This window comes from Protopterus annectens, chromosome 11.part0 (assembly GCF_019279795.1).
Source record: "Protopterus annectens isolate FY-2018-M chromosome 11.part0, PAN1.0, whole genome shotgun sequence".
Lineage (NCBI taxonomy): Eukaryota > Metazoa > Chordata > Ceratodontiformes > Protopteridae > Protopterus > Protopterus annectens.
The window spans coordinates 536,375,058-536,390,913 of NC_056745.1; the positions used below are offsets into that span (position 1 = coordinate 536,375,058).

A 15,856-nucleotide genomic window follows, 5' to 3' on the forward strand; every position below is an offset into this window, starting at 1 on the left:
CATTAATGACAGATGATAAAACCACTGTTTATTTTTTTATTAAAAGTCTAAAAGTCAAATTGGCTGACCTTGGAGTTGGTAACAGTTATAATCTTGTATGCATGTGTGTAGATATATAACATGTATATATGCTGTTAGACCTGCCTTGTCTTCATTCTGTTGTCAGCCTCATAACACTTGGTATACTTAAGAAAGAAGTAGCAACATTTCCACCACAGGACCTAACAATATACTTGGCTGTTTAGTAAACAGCACCAAGCAAACTCTGGCAGAACCACTACTTAAATTGTTCAACCTGAATGGATCCTCTGGTTTCATCCCTGTAGTCTGGTGCACAGTGATGTTGAAGTCACTCCATAATGCTCGCACCACCACTGACCCCTGGAATTAGAGACCCATCAGCCTGAAGTCTCATGTAAACCCACAGAGCACATTATAACTTATCTGATTAACTATGACATTAAAAATCTTATCAGATTAGACACACAGCAGTTCGGCTTTTTTAAGAATAGATCATGCCTAATGAATCTGGTTAACTTCTTTGAAAAAGTAACACAAGCTGATGACAGCATCCATGCTGTACACACAGCATGTCTTGATTAGGCCAATGCCTTTGACACAGAGTTTGTAAGTTAAATGCATTTCAAATAGCTCCCAATGTGTTAAAATGGATAAAAACTTGGCTAAGGGATAGAATACATACTGTGCAGGTAGTAGGTGTTTTATCAAAGAGTACGAAAATGACCTGTGTTCCACAGGGCTCTGTAATGGCACCCTTTTTGGTGGCACTTTTCCAACCTCCAGATCACAAACCAGTATCTTTGGCTAACAAAGTCTGCAGATTACTGCAAACTGTGAGTCATTGTCAGGTCACACTCTGGTACCCATGCCCTGCAACAAGAAGCTAAACGTGTAAACAACTGATATGTTAAGAATGGGCTTAAATTAAGTCACATTTGGTAAATCATTCCTTCACCCATTATACAACACAGATAATACCTGATTTCAGAATGATAATGCTGATAGAGACATTGGCATGTGGCTTGCTAATTAGCTAATTAATGACCTGTGATTTTATTTAAGCATTTATTTATTTATTTTATATGCAAACATCTAGAAACAGTGCACAAGATGTAAAAAGCAGTGCATGGAATAACATGTAGTCCAACAGCAACAAAACTTCCAGCACTACAAAATATCAATGCAGATGCAGCATATAAAGAAACTTTACTCCACTTGTTCTGCTTCAAGAACCAGACTGATTGCTGAAAACAACAAACCAGTTTCCCCCCATGACATCATCGGTGTACATCCAGAACTGGCTATGGCAAAACTTTTAAATCTATCTCTTAAAAGGTAAAGTCCCTCAATACAACTTACTCAATATCTATCACAAAAAAAAAAAAAAAAACCAAAGAAACAAATAGAACAAAGAAAAGTAAGCTTTTAAAAGCTTTTTTAAATAATGATATTGCACCCGGAGTCCTATGTGTTTAAGTTGAACCAGGTGTAGCTATGTTGCTATTGGACTCTCTCGCTTTCTCTCTCTCTATGTGTGTGTGTGTGTGTGTGTGTGTGTGTGTGTGTGTGTGTGTGTGTGTGTGTGTGTGTGTGTGTGTGTGTGTGTGTGTGAGAATATGTACATTGGTTTACTGGAGTAGAGCACTGATCTATACTGACCAGTTTTAGACTCAGCCTAGGTGAAATGCAAAACATTTCACAAACAAAAAATGCAGAAATGTAAACAATAACAGAGTAGTCTAGAATAATTACTTATAAAAAAATTGTGTATATATTTTCTAGTGAAAAAGCACAGTGAAATTTATAATCAAGCAGAGTGTAATGTACAATATGAACATGAGTTTCTAAAGTAGGTCAAACTTCAGTAAATGTTAAGCCAGGAGAGGACACTCTAAAAGGAAATAGGTTAGCTGTTATGTCTTGTAGGACGCAGCCTGCATTGTCCATGCAGGAGCATTTGGCTTGGATGAAGAATTACATTCTGAGTTGCATTCTGAATTTAGAGTAAGTATTGATTTCTTTTAAGTCTATGGAGAGAGCTTGCCAAAGAGCAGGTGCCTGAGAGGAGAAAACAAGTGTAGTGCTGTGGGGTTTGATTCTAGGGGTAATAAGGGTTGGTATGGCTTGTGAGTAGTATCTTAGGTTATGAGAGGATTTTTTTCATGAAGTCTGCCTACAAGGGGAATAAATGCTTGGAGTTGGAGTAGACCGTAGAGTTGGGATCCTCAAAATAATACAACAGGAGACCAATAACTAAACAAACTATGAAACTGGCGTTCTGGTTGAAAAACCTGGGAATATACTGTGAATCAGCACTAAATGAATTAGAAAAAAAAGCAAAAATGTATCTGGAAAGCAATAAAAGATAAATGCTTTCATCTAAAATCATACAGACAACTTCAGATACTGATAACAAATCATGTGATGCATCTTATATATCAGCTGACAAGTAAAACATTTGAATTTGGAGCCAAATTATTTAAACAAACATACACAACATCTATCTGTTTAACAACTTCCTTCTGATGTGTTATTCATGAACTATAGCTAGTTACCAGTACCACCATAGGCCTTTATAAATATAAACATATTTACTTATTTTTCTGTTGAGAATGAATAAATAAATTAATAATTAAAATATAGATATGTTGAAAAATAAAGTGTATAATATTAGTTATTGTTGTCAAGCTGAAATATAATATCTTACTAACTTGCATTATATCAAATAAACAAATAAGTTAAAATATGACTATGCAAACACTAAATCTGATACATCCCTAAAATTTATGAAGATAAAATAAAATGGAATGAAAGTATGACCAAAAGCATGATTATATAGAGGAAAAAAAAAAGAAAACACTATTGCTATTTTCTATATGACTCTAACCTAAGAAGGCTATTAATACATATAATTTCATAGAGTCCTAGAGGTCAAGAAAATCTGCCAACACAGTTTCCTTTTCTCTAATACGATCAACCATGAGCCACGCCTAGGGCTAGAATCTACTTGCTCAATAACAGCAAAATGAAAACTATGACCATTATTTATAGCAATATGTTTATACAATGAATTGGCTGACTAAGTTTTATTGATGTCATAAATGTGTTTGTAGTAGATGCATTGTTGAGAGATCCTTCAGGCCCAGAAGAGGAGGTAGTTTATTTTGTCTCTCACTTTGTCTATGAAGAAATGGAAGTTTGGTGACTGATCAAGCCATAGTTCTAGGTATTGAAAGGTGGAAGTCGTTTCTATGAAATGGTTGTATAGGTCAAAGATGGTTAAAGAGTAAGGTGCTTGGTGAATTTTCTGTGGAGTTCTAATGAAGGTATAGTTTTGGTCTTGGTGAGATTGAGAAGTAGTTTATGGTTTATGAGCTGTTGGTGGAGCTGATGTAAATCTTATTGGAATTGGCAATGAATATTGGTGTGACAATGAACTGATCTGTAATTGAGCATGTCATCAGCATGGAGGATAAGTAGGAGACAGGGGAGGTAAAAAGGATGTTTGTTAATGAATATGGAGAAGAGGAGGGGGCAAGCATGAATCCTTGTGGTGCACCTTTAGTAATAGGTGTACATTTTGTTTTGGAGGATCCTATTTTAACTCTGAAGTGTCTGTCAATGAGGACATTTTTAAACCAGGGAGGGGGAGTTTGGACTTATACCAATTTCAGTTAATTTGTTTTTGGAGAAGACAGTGGTCAATGAGGCCAAATGCCTTTGTCAGTTCTATAAATAGGGGACCTGTAAGCAGGCCGCTATCAGAGTTTAGGATATAATCAGTTTGGGACAAAGGGGCTGCCATCCTATTTGATCATCATATAACAAAAGTAGTCAGGAAGTCCTTCTCCTTAGCACAGCTGATTGCCAAGGAAGAATCTTCTAGATCCAGACAGGTCATTGTCCCATTATATTCAGCATCGATTAGGCCAATTATTGAATATAATGCCTTTGGGATGTATCTTACTAAACATGTCAAACAGCTAGAAAGACCTCAGATTGTCCTAATTATTATTATTATTATTATTACCTAATGATTATCACTGGCTTAAAAACTCTACACCACTGGAAAAGGCTGAAAGTGCTGTCCTTGTATTCAATATCTTATAGACTTCTGTGGGGAGATCAACACCTCTGAGCCATTAGAGATCAAGTAGAACAGGATCCTTTTATCTCCACAAATCCAGTTGCCCCACAGATACTAGAACAAGGGATAAAATCTTCACCAGCAAATGAACAGAACAAAGTGGAGAGAGAGTTTCATTACACAGCACATTCCTTACATCTGGAATAGACTCCCACTGCAAATTAAACATTGTGATATATTGTCTTCCTTCAAATGGGAACTGGATAGTATTCACAAATTCACCCTTGACTTTACTGGTCAGACCATGATCAGTATAGGAAGTTCATTCTGAGCATGGGTATTGGCAGAGCATAAGTGGTTGTGAGACAATTGCCCTGTATTTCTGATGATCATATACCTATAGCTCTACAAGTCCTTGCTGTAGTTACTGAGATATGAACAAACATACAGATACACGGACACAGAAACCCAGGTGCAACATTAGCAGTATTAATTCCTAACACTCAGCCAGAGTCAGAGCCAGAGCCAGAGAGTCAGAGCCACTTAACAATGAAAACATTTGCTCTGTGTTCAGCACTGACTCTGGGTGATTTGCTCATATTGACTAATGATGTCACATCACAACCCCATGGCAAAAAGGGGCTTGATGATGTCAGTGACTGAAATAGGCGGGCAGTTTAGTATTAGTATGAAACACTCACATTTATCTCCTAGTGCAAGGTGTTGTTTTACTTTTGTTCCGAAATTATTTTTTCTATGCTTTTATGACCACAAGTAGGAGATTATTTTAACTAACACAAGACATTAGGAAGAAACTGCTTTGGAGATGACCGATAGCCTTTGGAAAGAGTGAAGCAGTGTACTAACAGAAATATGAAAGACACTGTGCTCTCTCATAAATGTGAGAAATGGGTGCATTACTATGCCTGAATACTTCAGCAATGTGCTGCTGTATGATATGACAAGAGCTTTTATCAGTAACAAACATTAAATGTAACTGCATTGACACAGAGGGATATAGCCCTAACTATGACCTTGGGTTACCAAGTTTGATTAGTGGTTGGGGTGCTTCTTGAAGCTAATGAGAGGAAGGAGAGGCAAAATAAATTTTGAGCCTTCATGAGATGAGGAGTTGTGTGTACAGAGTGCAGATTCATTGTGGTGTATCCTCTGGTGGAGACAGGGGATCACATGGGGGTGTTAGTGTAGCTGGGGTCAGATCCAGTTCATTACATCACATGGAAGCATGACAGTGCATCACAAGGTCCAACTGCATAACACCCTCTTGGAGAGATAAGGCTTTAAATTGAAAATTGATCCACCTTGGGAATGACAGCATTGCTTCCAATTTATCCAATTCACTTGACCCTCACACCCAAAGAAATGAATGAGTCAAAGGGATCACACTTAAGGGAGGATGAACAGGTCCAACAAAATAGTCAGGACCCATTGAAAAGGAAAACAAAGGAACACATTAGTAGTATGCAAAAATAAATAAATGAAATACTTACTAGTTAATTTGCATTCTTTGTCATCCCTAAAAAACAGACAACAGAAGAAGATTAATGATTAATGATTATGAGCAACCTACTCCTCTGTGAAGGCGCACATCATGTAAGTAACAATCATATATGCAGAAATAATCAACTACTCGTTTTTTAATCTGCAAACAATAGCTGCTTACTGATTAAAAACTGTCAGAGTCAAAACATATTAACTAAGTATTTGTTGTACATCCATATCTGTAAGCATAGTATTACTCTGTAGCACAAAATAACCAAATTAACCGAGCTCTAATTATGAAGGCCAAATAATGACAGTTGAGTCAAAAAACACTAACCCAAATTCCCTAAATTCCACATCAGACACCTTACCTGATAAACCAAAGTAAATATTAAAGACATTGGCCTTCCCTTGACTCAACAAACGTGTGGTTTTATCCTTGGACTACCCTGATATGACCACCATTTCTAGATTACCAAGTTACAGGAAGTCAGCATTCCTAGGGCAAGTGGAATAACTTTTGCAACAAACAGTAACCACAACATTATGACAATATATCTGTTTTTATTCCAACATTCAAAATACCACTGGCATCATTTGAAGGTAGACCCTAGGTACCTGGAATGTTTCAAATTGTAATATAAAGCAAGATTTTTTTATAATATTAAAAAAACTGCAGCTGGATATATTAAAACTAAGGCTAGAATTATGTAGTCAAGTTTAACTTCAGTAATTAATTTTTTGACATGTAAAACCATGCACTTTTAGCAATTTTACAATTACCAACGGTATGTCAATATAAATGTCCATTAAACAAAGTCCCCAAATTAAAACTACCTCAGATTAGAAAAGAAACAAATATATTCAGTGCTTATTTATTAATGTTCAGACTTTTCCTTCACAAAATTAAAAAAAAAAAACTTTCTGCAATAGCATTTCTTAGTTTTTCTTGGTTCTCAAAACTACTTCCTAGTACTGATTAGAACTGTTTCTTCTTTGTGGTGAACACATCATTGCCCTTGATCCTCTCATCTGCATTGTGAATAGGCAAATAATCTAGTCTTGTTGAATTAATGTGGGGCCTTGTGTTCTAAAGCAATGGCTGTATAGATGGTTCAGAACTCCTCATCAGTTACAGAATTGTAACTAACAAGAAGAAGTGCTAGAAGTGGGGGAGCGGAAATGTTGGAGATGTGGAGAGAAGAACAGGAAATCCACATATGTTTTCAAAGTGTTAAGCAGCTAAACATTTATAAAATAGTTGCAGAGAGGAATTTATTTATTTTATTTTATTTCATTTTATTTATTCTATTTGGCAACCAGGGTAAGCAGGGATCCAAATGGACCTATTTTAGTCTCAGCCTGGAATGGGAAAGAGTGTATGAGAAGCAGTTCCCAAAATGTTGGAAGTTCATACTTTTGGGATAAGGTAGAGATGAGGATGATTGGAGAATGTATTACTGTATGTGGAAGGATGGATAAGAGGCCTACAGCCAATGGATGGAAGAGTCAGATAAGTTGAAGAGATGGTGAAGGTCAGTAGTTTGAGAACTTACAGATGACTGCTTGCAGCCCTGGGATATAAGAAAAGAAGGGAAAAGTGAAGAAAGAGTTGAAGAAAGTTCTGAGCAAATATGTCTTATGATACTATGATGTATTATGTATATTATAAATGATATGTTAATATTTATAAGTGGAATATGTCAGTTTCTGGGAGTAGACTGAGTCAAAATTTATGTCTTACTATTCCTGTTAGTATGTGCACTGCCACAAGCTATATTTAAACACAGAATATACTCTCTCCCAAAGGAAGGTGGGTATTTGGGGAAATGAAACTGTGAAATACATATACACACACACACACACACACACACACACACACACATTATATATATATATATATATATATATATATATATATATATATATATATATATATATATATGGGTCTACTTTGAAAGCCCATTTCACTGAATTTGAATTCACCCTGACCAAATTGCTGAAAACTCATTTCACCGAATCTCATTTCACTAAAGTGAAGTACTAGCACTTGTAGAGTACTGTAAGGCAAGTAAAATGTATATGCCCTTTTCCTCACTGTAGTGTGATCCTGGAGTTAGGGGACAACTAGTCTCATTTTATATTATATTTTACTGAAAGCTTCAAAACAATACATTTTAAACCATAGACATGCATTCTTGCAACACCAATGACTAACTTTCCAGAAGACAATATAAACGCAAACTAAGTGGGAGGCTACACCCCCCCTTACCCCCAATGTGGTGGGCTGTGCCCCCCACACACACCCTCACAGGTCTGCACAAATTGCATTTCTAAAAGCATAGGGCTGTTTGCTGTGTGTGTTTTTATGATCAAGGACTCAAGACCTGGACTGAAAGGACCGTGCTTTTATCCTAAAAATATCACATTTCATGAAACTTTGTACTACCAAAATTAAACACAATTTTGAATATATTCAGTGGTAAACATAATCAGGCTTGGATATCAGCAAAAAGCGAGGAAAGGCAGGTTTGCACTAGGTATAGTACACTGGGCAAAAATATTTAACAGCTCATACGCAGGAAATGCATATCAAGTGTTATACCTCCTTCTAGAAGACAGTCATAGTAAAGTCTCCATACAGATTGGTTACTCTTTAAGCATCTTAACAAACATTAGAATTATACCATGACCCCCCCCCAAAACGTGCATGCTGATTGGCCAGCGTGCCCATTGTAAATCGAGTTATACTAATGGAAAAAGGTCCGGTCGCCCGGACTTTTTTCCCTTAGTATAACTCGGTTTTTTAAAACACTGTCTCACTATGTTAAATGGGTTTAACATAGCGAGACAGCTTTAAAATAAGCAATGGAGATCTCCGTTGCTTATTTTAAAGCTGTCTCGCTATGTTAAACCCATTTAACTTAGCGAGACAGTGTTTTAAAAAAAAGCAACGGAGAAAGCAAGATCTCCGTTGCTTTTTATTTAAGCTATGTTAAATGAGTTTAACATAGCGAGGCAGTTTTAAAATAAGCAACGGACATCTCCGTTGCTTATTTTAAAACTGTCTTGCTATGTTAAACTCATTTAACATAGCTATAACAAAAGCAACGGAGATCTTGCGTTCTCCGTTGCTTTTGCCAACTCTGGTGTACTGCGCAGGCGCGCAGTACATCAGAACTGCCGCGGATGCCAGACATCTGCGGAAGGGCAGTAAACAGGCATTATACTATGCCATTATTTAAGAAAAGTAATAGTTTATTTTCTTAAATAATGTCATGATAATAGCAATAACCACTTCTGGGTGTGGTAATGCTAAATTTACCACGGTTGGCTTTGTTTGGTCCCTCGGGCTTTGCCCTCGGGACCAAACCACGCCAACCGTGGGTAAATTTAGCATTACCCACACCCAGAAGTGGGTTATTGCTATAATATAGCATTGTGGGGGTGGAGCCTAGATGACCAACTGAGAGCAGTGAATTTTGAGACCTCCCTAAACTAGTATAGTAATGTAGGAAAATGTTATTATTTTCAAGTATAACACTTCAGAAATCTATAGATAAACTACTAAACTACATAAATATCAATTTTGGTGGAGATATACAAAAATGTTCCTGTCAAGTAACGTGGAGATATATTGAGTCATTGAATATGTACAACTCAAGGAATTCTTGTCCAGATGCTGCTTTGAAAAAAGAACTGCAGTTGATGACGTCTACCTTACATGAACTATCTTTGAAGGTGCATGCCTTTAAAAATGACTTAGAAAACCTCAAATTAAATTCTCAAAAACAGGCTGATACCCTTAAGGATCTATTACAGCAACACCATACAAAAATAACAAATATAGAGACTTCTCTAAATTATATTGAAGGGAAACTCAGAAAGGAAGAATTCCAAAAACAATTTCTGCTTAAACAGAATACATGGCTGCTTAACAAAATAGATGACTTAGAAAACAGGGAAAGGAGAAACAGCATAAGGATCTATGGTCTGCCTGTAAACAATGAAAGAGAAAACATTATTTCATTCTTAACCTGGATTCCTGAATTTTAGACTTGAAATTTCATTTGGAATTGAAATGGTGCATAGAGCATTGAGGAAACCTGCTTCTAACTCAACAAATACTCCACCTATATCCATAGTTATAAAATGTCTTTCATTTCTGGACAAGTAACAATATTAAAATTTGCTTGGAGAAAATCACCCTTAAAATACAATCAAAGCCTGATAAGGTTTGAGAATGATTATTCTTCCAGAATACTAGAACAAAGGAAAAATGTCTAGCCAATAATAAAACTGTTGAAACAAAACAACATTAATGCACAGCTGGCCTTTCTAGCCAATATAAAAATACTTTTTGGCAATGAGATGAGAACCTTTAATGACTTAGAAGAAGCTACTATATTCGTCAAAAACAACAACATAGTGTCTATCCCAGAAGAAATGGAATGGATGGCCTCTACTCTTAAACGAATAAAAGAAACAAATCCTTGGACTGATGCTAGAAAGAAGAAACAAAAAAAGTGATTCCAAGATAGCTGTCCCAAAAAAAATAACTCTTAAAACTACATCTCTCAAAATATCAACTGATATGGTACATCACTTGTCATCTGTTTTTATTTTAAAATAAGAGGGTTTCTTAAACAACTGAAAAACAGTAATGATTTATTCAGAATGTACAAATAGTCCAGTAATTCTTCACAAACAAAGGTAGGTCAAGATGGATTACTATTTACATTATATATCAGCCAAACAAAGCAACATATAATATAAACATAGAAGTTTCTATTCCCCTACTTGAACTCAATGAAGACTTATCTTGTTCATTTTTTATTGTTTTTACTTATAATAATTTAGGTAATTAACTAATTCAACAAGGTACCACTCATCAGAGTTCAGACTCAAATGTAACTAATTAACATCATATATAATAACAGTAACAGTAGAGTGTTTTGAAAAAAAATGCTGTCATGGACATTAATGCCTTCTTCAGTTAAAGTATTAGAAATGTCATGTATATCCTGGTTGAATAATAGTAACAAGCTCTTAGTACAAATGTCTTCATTATTCTGTCTAAATATAGTTAATATCAATTATGGCAGGTATCACAGCTACGGGTGCCATTTGATCAATCCTGATATGGCATGCGTGGATGCAGCTGTGTCTGGCAGCTTCTAGAAATGTCATTATTATTCTGTCTAAACATAGTTAATATCAATTATGGCAGGTATCATAGCTTCGAGTGCTGTTTGATCAATCCTGATATGTTATGCGTGGGTGCAGCCGTGTCTGGCAGCTAACACACATGTCATTATTATTCTGTCTAAACATAGTTAATATCAATTATGGCAGGTATCATAGCTTCAAGTGCTGTTTGATTAAGCCTGACATGGTGTGTGCAGATGCAGCTGTTGTTTGTTGCCATTTTTGCCTCAGGGAAGCTGTGGGTTGTGGCTTGTGATTGAGGTTTACTGATGCTTGTATATTAGGAAGAGACATTTGGTGTTTTAGCCTGGATACAGGGGAAGGGGGTGGATAAAACTATGAGTTGGGATATTTTGGCAGAGAATGGTTTGTTTAGTGAGAGGTGGGAAGGCTGGAAGAATGTGTTAGCGCTTGTTGTGGCAGCTTGTTGAGAGTTTTTTTTTTTTATCTGCTTGCTCTCTGTTCTTTTCCTGGCTGCTGCCTCACTGAAAGGGAGGGAATTTAGGCTTGAAGTTGCAGTAAAGTGAAACTTTGCTTCAGGAGCATTGCGAGCCTCTAGTATGCAGTATACAGATACACTAACAGAAACAGATGCTCCCAGGTTGCTATGGTCATATATCATCATGGAACACATTAACAGAGACACTGGGAACATCCAAACACTGGACCCTACCCAGTTCGGCTTTGTTAAGGGCAGATCATGCCTCCTAAACATAGTGGACTTTTTTGAGACAGTTACCAAGGCTATAGATGAGGGAAAGGTGCTACACACAGCCTACTTAGACCTCGCAAAGGCCTTTGACAACATTCCCCATTCTGGTATTATAGACAAGCTCTCCAGCCTGAACATAAACCCCTATGTCACAAGATGGGTTGCCAACTGGCTCATGGACAAAACCCACAGGGTGAGAGTTGTGGGAGCTAGTTCTGACTCTAAACCGGTTATAAGTGGCATTCCCCAGGCTCAGTCCTAGGACCCCTCCTGTTCAGCATATACTTCTCAGAGGAACAGGCAAGCACAGGAGGACTGTGGCTGACCAAGTTCACAGACAACTGAGACAACTGACTCTCTGGCTGAAACAAACATCCTCCAAAAGGGTCTCACTGAGATGGATACTTGGTGTCAAAATCCTGGCCTCAAGCTAAATGCCAAAAAGTGCATAGTCATCCCCTTTGGAAAAAACAAAGTACCCACAAACTACCACATAGTTGGTAGTCACCTAAATATGGAAAATGTGATAACGGATCTGGGGACCCAAGTAGATAGTAATCTCTCATTTTATAATCACATTGCCAAAGTGGTTAGAAAATCCTTCTATGTGGCCCACCTAATCACAAAAGGGTTCGCATCCAGATCAAAAGAGGTCATTGTGCCCCTCTACTCATCACTCATCAGACCCATCATAGAGTACAATGCCCCATTTGGGATGTACCTTACAAGACACCTTCAACAGCTAGAAAGATCACAGAAGTACCTCACCAAGAGGATCACTGGCCTCAAACAGATGCCCTATGCAGCTCGACTGAAGAAACTCCAGCTGTACTAGGTTGCATATTGCCTACTCAGAGGTGATCTCTGCCTGACCTGCAAGGCCATGTCCAACCCAGAATTGATGGACATGCTCCACCTAAAGAAAACATTATCTCCTCGAGCCACATGCTCTAGGGATCTAAACCTCATCACAACAATAAATAGGACGTGCTGGAGGGATAGATTCCTGTCTCAGAGACTTCCCATGCTTTGGAACAAGATTCCAATCTACATTAGGCAGAGATCCTTGCTAACACTCTTCAAGAGAAACCTTGACGAGTGGATGGGAAACAGAACGTTTACCCCGGGGATCACTTCAGTGGTTCTGCTGGACAGAAGCACAGAGAACTAATCTAAGGGGGCGGTGAAAGCCAACACATTCTGGCTAGGCTTATAAATGCCTTCGGGCAGATAGCCTAGTATGTACCTATGAACCTATGGTAACGGAGACAGAGTGATGATAATGCTTAATGGCTCTGAGGAGCCTCTGAGATGACTCTTGGTAATGTTTTTGGTTTAAAAATATATATATATATAATAAAAGGGATGTTTTAAACCACATGTACACATATTGATGGTTTCCCAACACTTTGTTTAGCTCATTAAATTGATTCTTGATAAAAATAAATAAATAAATAATAAGCACAATTTTATATTTAAAAGAAAATTTTGGTCCAGACACATTAGAGACTTTCATGAGAGTGGAAGTCTGAGTTATTGTGAAAGACTAAGAGCACTTGGTCTTGTGCAAAGCCCTTTGCAGTGTTCTAGGAGGTGAGCTTGCTCAGACATGTTGGGCATATGGGGATAGCTGATTCTAGGGGTGTTTGCGGTTGCCAGGAAGTGCTAGCTTGTCAGATTTCCTTCGTGGAAATATCTGTGGGAATTAAAGGTGCATTGAGTGGTTCACTGGCAGAGTAGCCACTGCATGGAACAGGCTGGTAAAATGGAACAGGACAAATATTGGTTTGGATATTTTAAGAACAGCCTGGAAACACACCACATGAACTAGTGAATGGTATTCTGGCAAAACTGGATGAGTATTGTTGCCCATGCTTGAAGTACTGTAGTAGTGTATATGTAAGGATGGAAATATAACAAATAAGAAACTAGAAGGGTCTCATAATTTAAAGCCTATGGACTGAATAAACATGCTTGGAATGAGTTAATAATAAGGATTAAAATTACAGCTTGGGGTTTCTCAAATAACTAAGCAACAGCCAAAAAAATCCACACACAATAGTTATATAATGTATGATTTTAGTAACTCTAGACATAAAATATATAATTGTCATATAAGATGAAGCAGTCTGCTGAATTTAGATATTAAAGACAGGATTTAATAACATGGGCTTGTGCATAATAACACCACTGTCTTAACTTGTCATAAATGACATATACTACACTGAACATCAAGTGGAAGCATGATGATTTTCTTATATAAGTAAATATGCATAACAAGTCATGTAATTCCTTTAACTTGAATTGTAGTTTTTGTAACCCATCTTGACCATATATACTACTTAAGGGGTTAGCACGGTAACTAATGTTTATACATGACATCAAGCTGACAAAGTTGTTCAAGAAAAACGATAGAAGCCTGAACTTGAAATGTCACAGAATGTAACAATCATATTCTGAACAAATATTATTAAATTGACAATAGACACTCAGTTTAATAACATGGGCTTGTGTATAATAACACTAATGTTTTAACTTGTCATAAATGACATACATTATATTGAACATCAAGGGGAAGCAAGATGATTATCTCATATAAGTAAAAGTGCATAACAAGTCATATAATTGCATTAACTTGAATTGTGGTTTTGTAACCCATCTTGACCATACATAATACTTAAGCTGTTACCAAGGTAACTAATGTTTTATATATGACATGACATTAAACTGACAAAGTTGTTCAAGGGAAACAAAAGAAGTCTGAACTAGGAATGTCACAGAATGTAACAATCGCATTTTGAACAAATAGTATTAAATTGACAATAATCAGTCAGTTTAACCTTTGCTAATTATACAAAATAGAATGTTGCCGTTTAAATCTAAAAAAATTTCAGTATATGCCATAAAATGGCAGTTTATGAATATGGAAAGGGAACTTGTAATCATTAATCACAATAAGTGAATCTGCTATTTTAACCTATAATTTCACTTGTTTTATAATAAGAAATAACAGATATGAAAATCCTTATGTGTAGGAAATGGGGGAAGAGGGATGCACTGATAATTAAAATGCACTAACGTTCATCAATGTTTACATAAAACAAACTTGATGCTTTAAGTAAGTTAGCAACAAAGTGATTGCTTAAATGCTGGCAAACAATGAAATATAACTTCTGATATATCCAGCAAAATACACTGTATTATAAACATTAGGTATAAATAATATTACCATCTATTTATATTATAATTATATAACCTACAACTCTTACCCTACCTGTCAGACAATCAGCAACTGACCCCCACACAACATGGGTTTAGACTTGGACACAGCACCACTACTGCCCTGCTCTCCTTTCTTGAAATCATTAACTCTGCTCATGATTCTGGTAAGATAGTATCTACTCTTCTTCTCGACTTATCCAAGGCCTTCAATACAGTCTCCCATAATCTCCTCCTGTCTAAGCTCTCTCATCTCAACCTCTCCTCTTCTTCCATCAACTGGTTCACCAGCAACGTCAAAGACAGGGAACAAGCAGTAAAGTGAAACAACTGCACTTCCTCCTTCCTCCACAAACCAACAGGTGTTCCACAAGGATCAATATTGGGCCCTTTACTATTCAACATTTTTATTTTTGACTTCCATCAGAACATCACTAATGCTAAACTTGTGCAATATGCAGCTGACTCTACTATCATCTGCTCTGCCAATTCTCTCCCCAAACTCATGAATTTAACTAAAGTAGCTTTCTCCTGCACTGAGGCCTGAATGCTAGATAACCATCTGGCTCTCAATGCATCAAAATCAAAAATTATGATATTCACCCCCTCTAGGCACACCAATATTGACAAAGCATCCTTCTCTATATACAGCCATAACAAGACCTCTATTGAAATAGTTCCCTATGCAAAACTGCTGGGAGTCTTTACTGACAATCAATTAAAATTTGAAACATACCTACAAACTAACATTAAAAAAAACACCAAAACTTGGAATGCCTTACCGTCACAATCGCTACCTTACTCCCTCATCCATACAACTCCTATCCACCACTTACCTCATTCCCTCTCTTCTATATGGAGCCCCTCTCCTTAACAACCTTCACTCAAACATCAAATCTAAACTATCTTCCTGCTATAACAAAATCTCCAAGTTTGCCACCGGATCCAAATTCTCCACTCATCACCTCAACTCCCTCCATTCCCTAAACTGGTTTGAACTGCCAAACTACCTGACATACACTCAACTTACAACAGTACATAAGCTCATATTCAAACCCTCTAACTGTCCTTCCCTCTCCTCTACCCTAAAAATGCATCAGCCACAC

The 15,856-nt window shown here is 36.9% G+C and overlaps 1 protein-coding gene across 2 annotated transcripts in view; it reads right to left on the reverse strand.

Annotated features, from left to right (window-relative positions):
- The window catches only part of PARVG (parvin gamma), a 3,368,585-nt gene that overhangs the window by 925,564 nt on the left and 2,427,165 nt on the right, over nucleotides 1-15,856 (reverse strand). For both annotated transcript variants that reach the window (XM_044088047.1, XM_044088046.1), the window contains one exon: nucleotides 5,620-5,645. In XM_044088047.1, coding sequence (XP_043943982.1) covers nucleotides 5,620-5,645 — 26 coding nt within the window. The remainder of the gene's footprint in view (nucleotides 1-5,619; nucleotides 5,646-15,856) is intronic.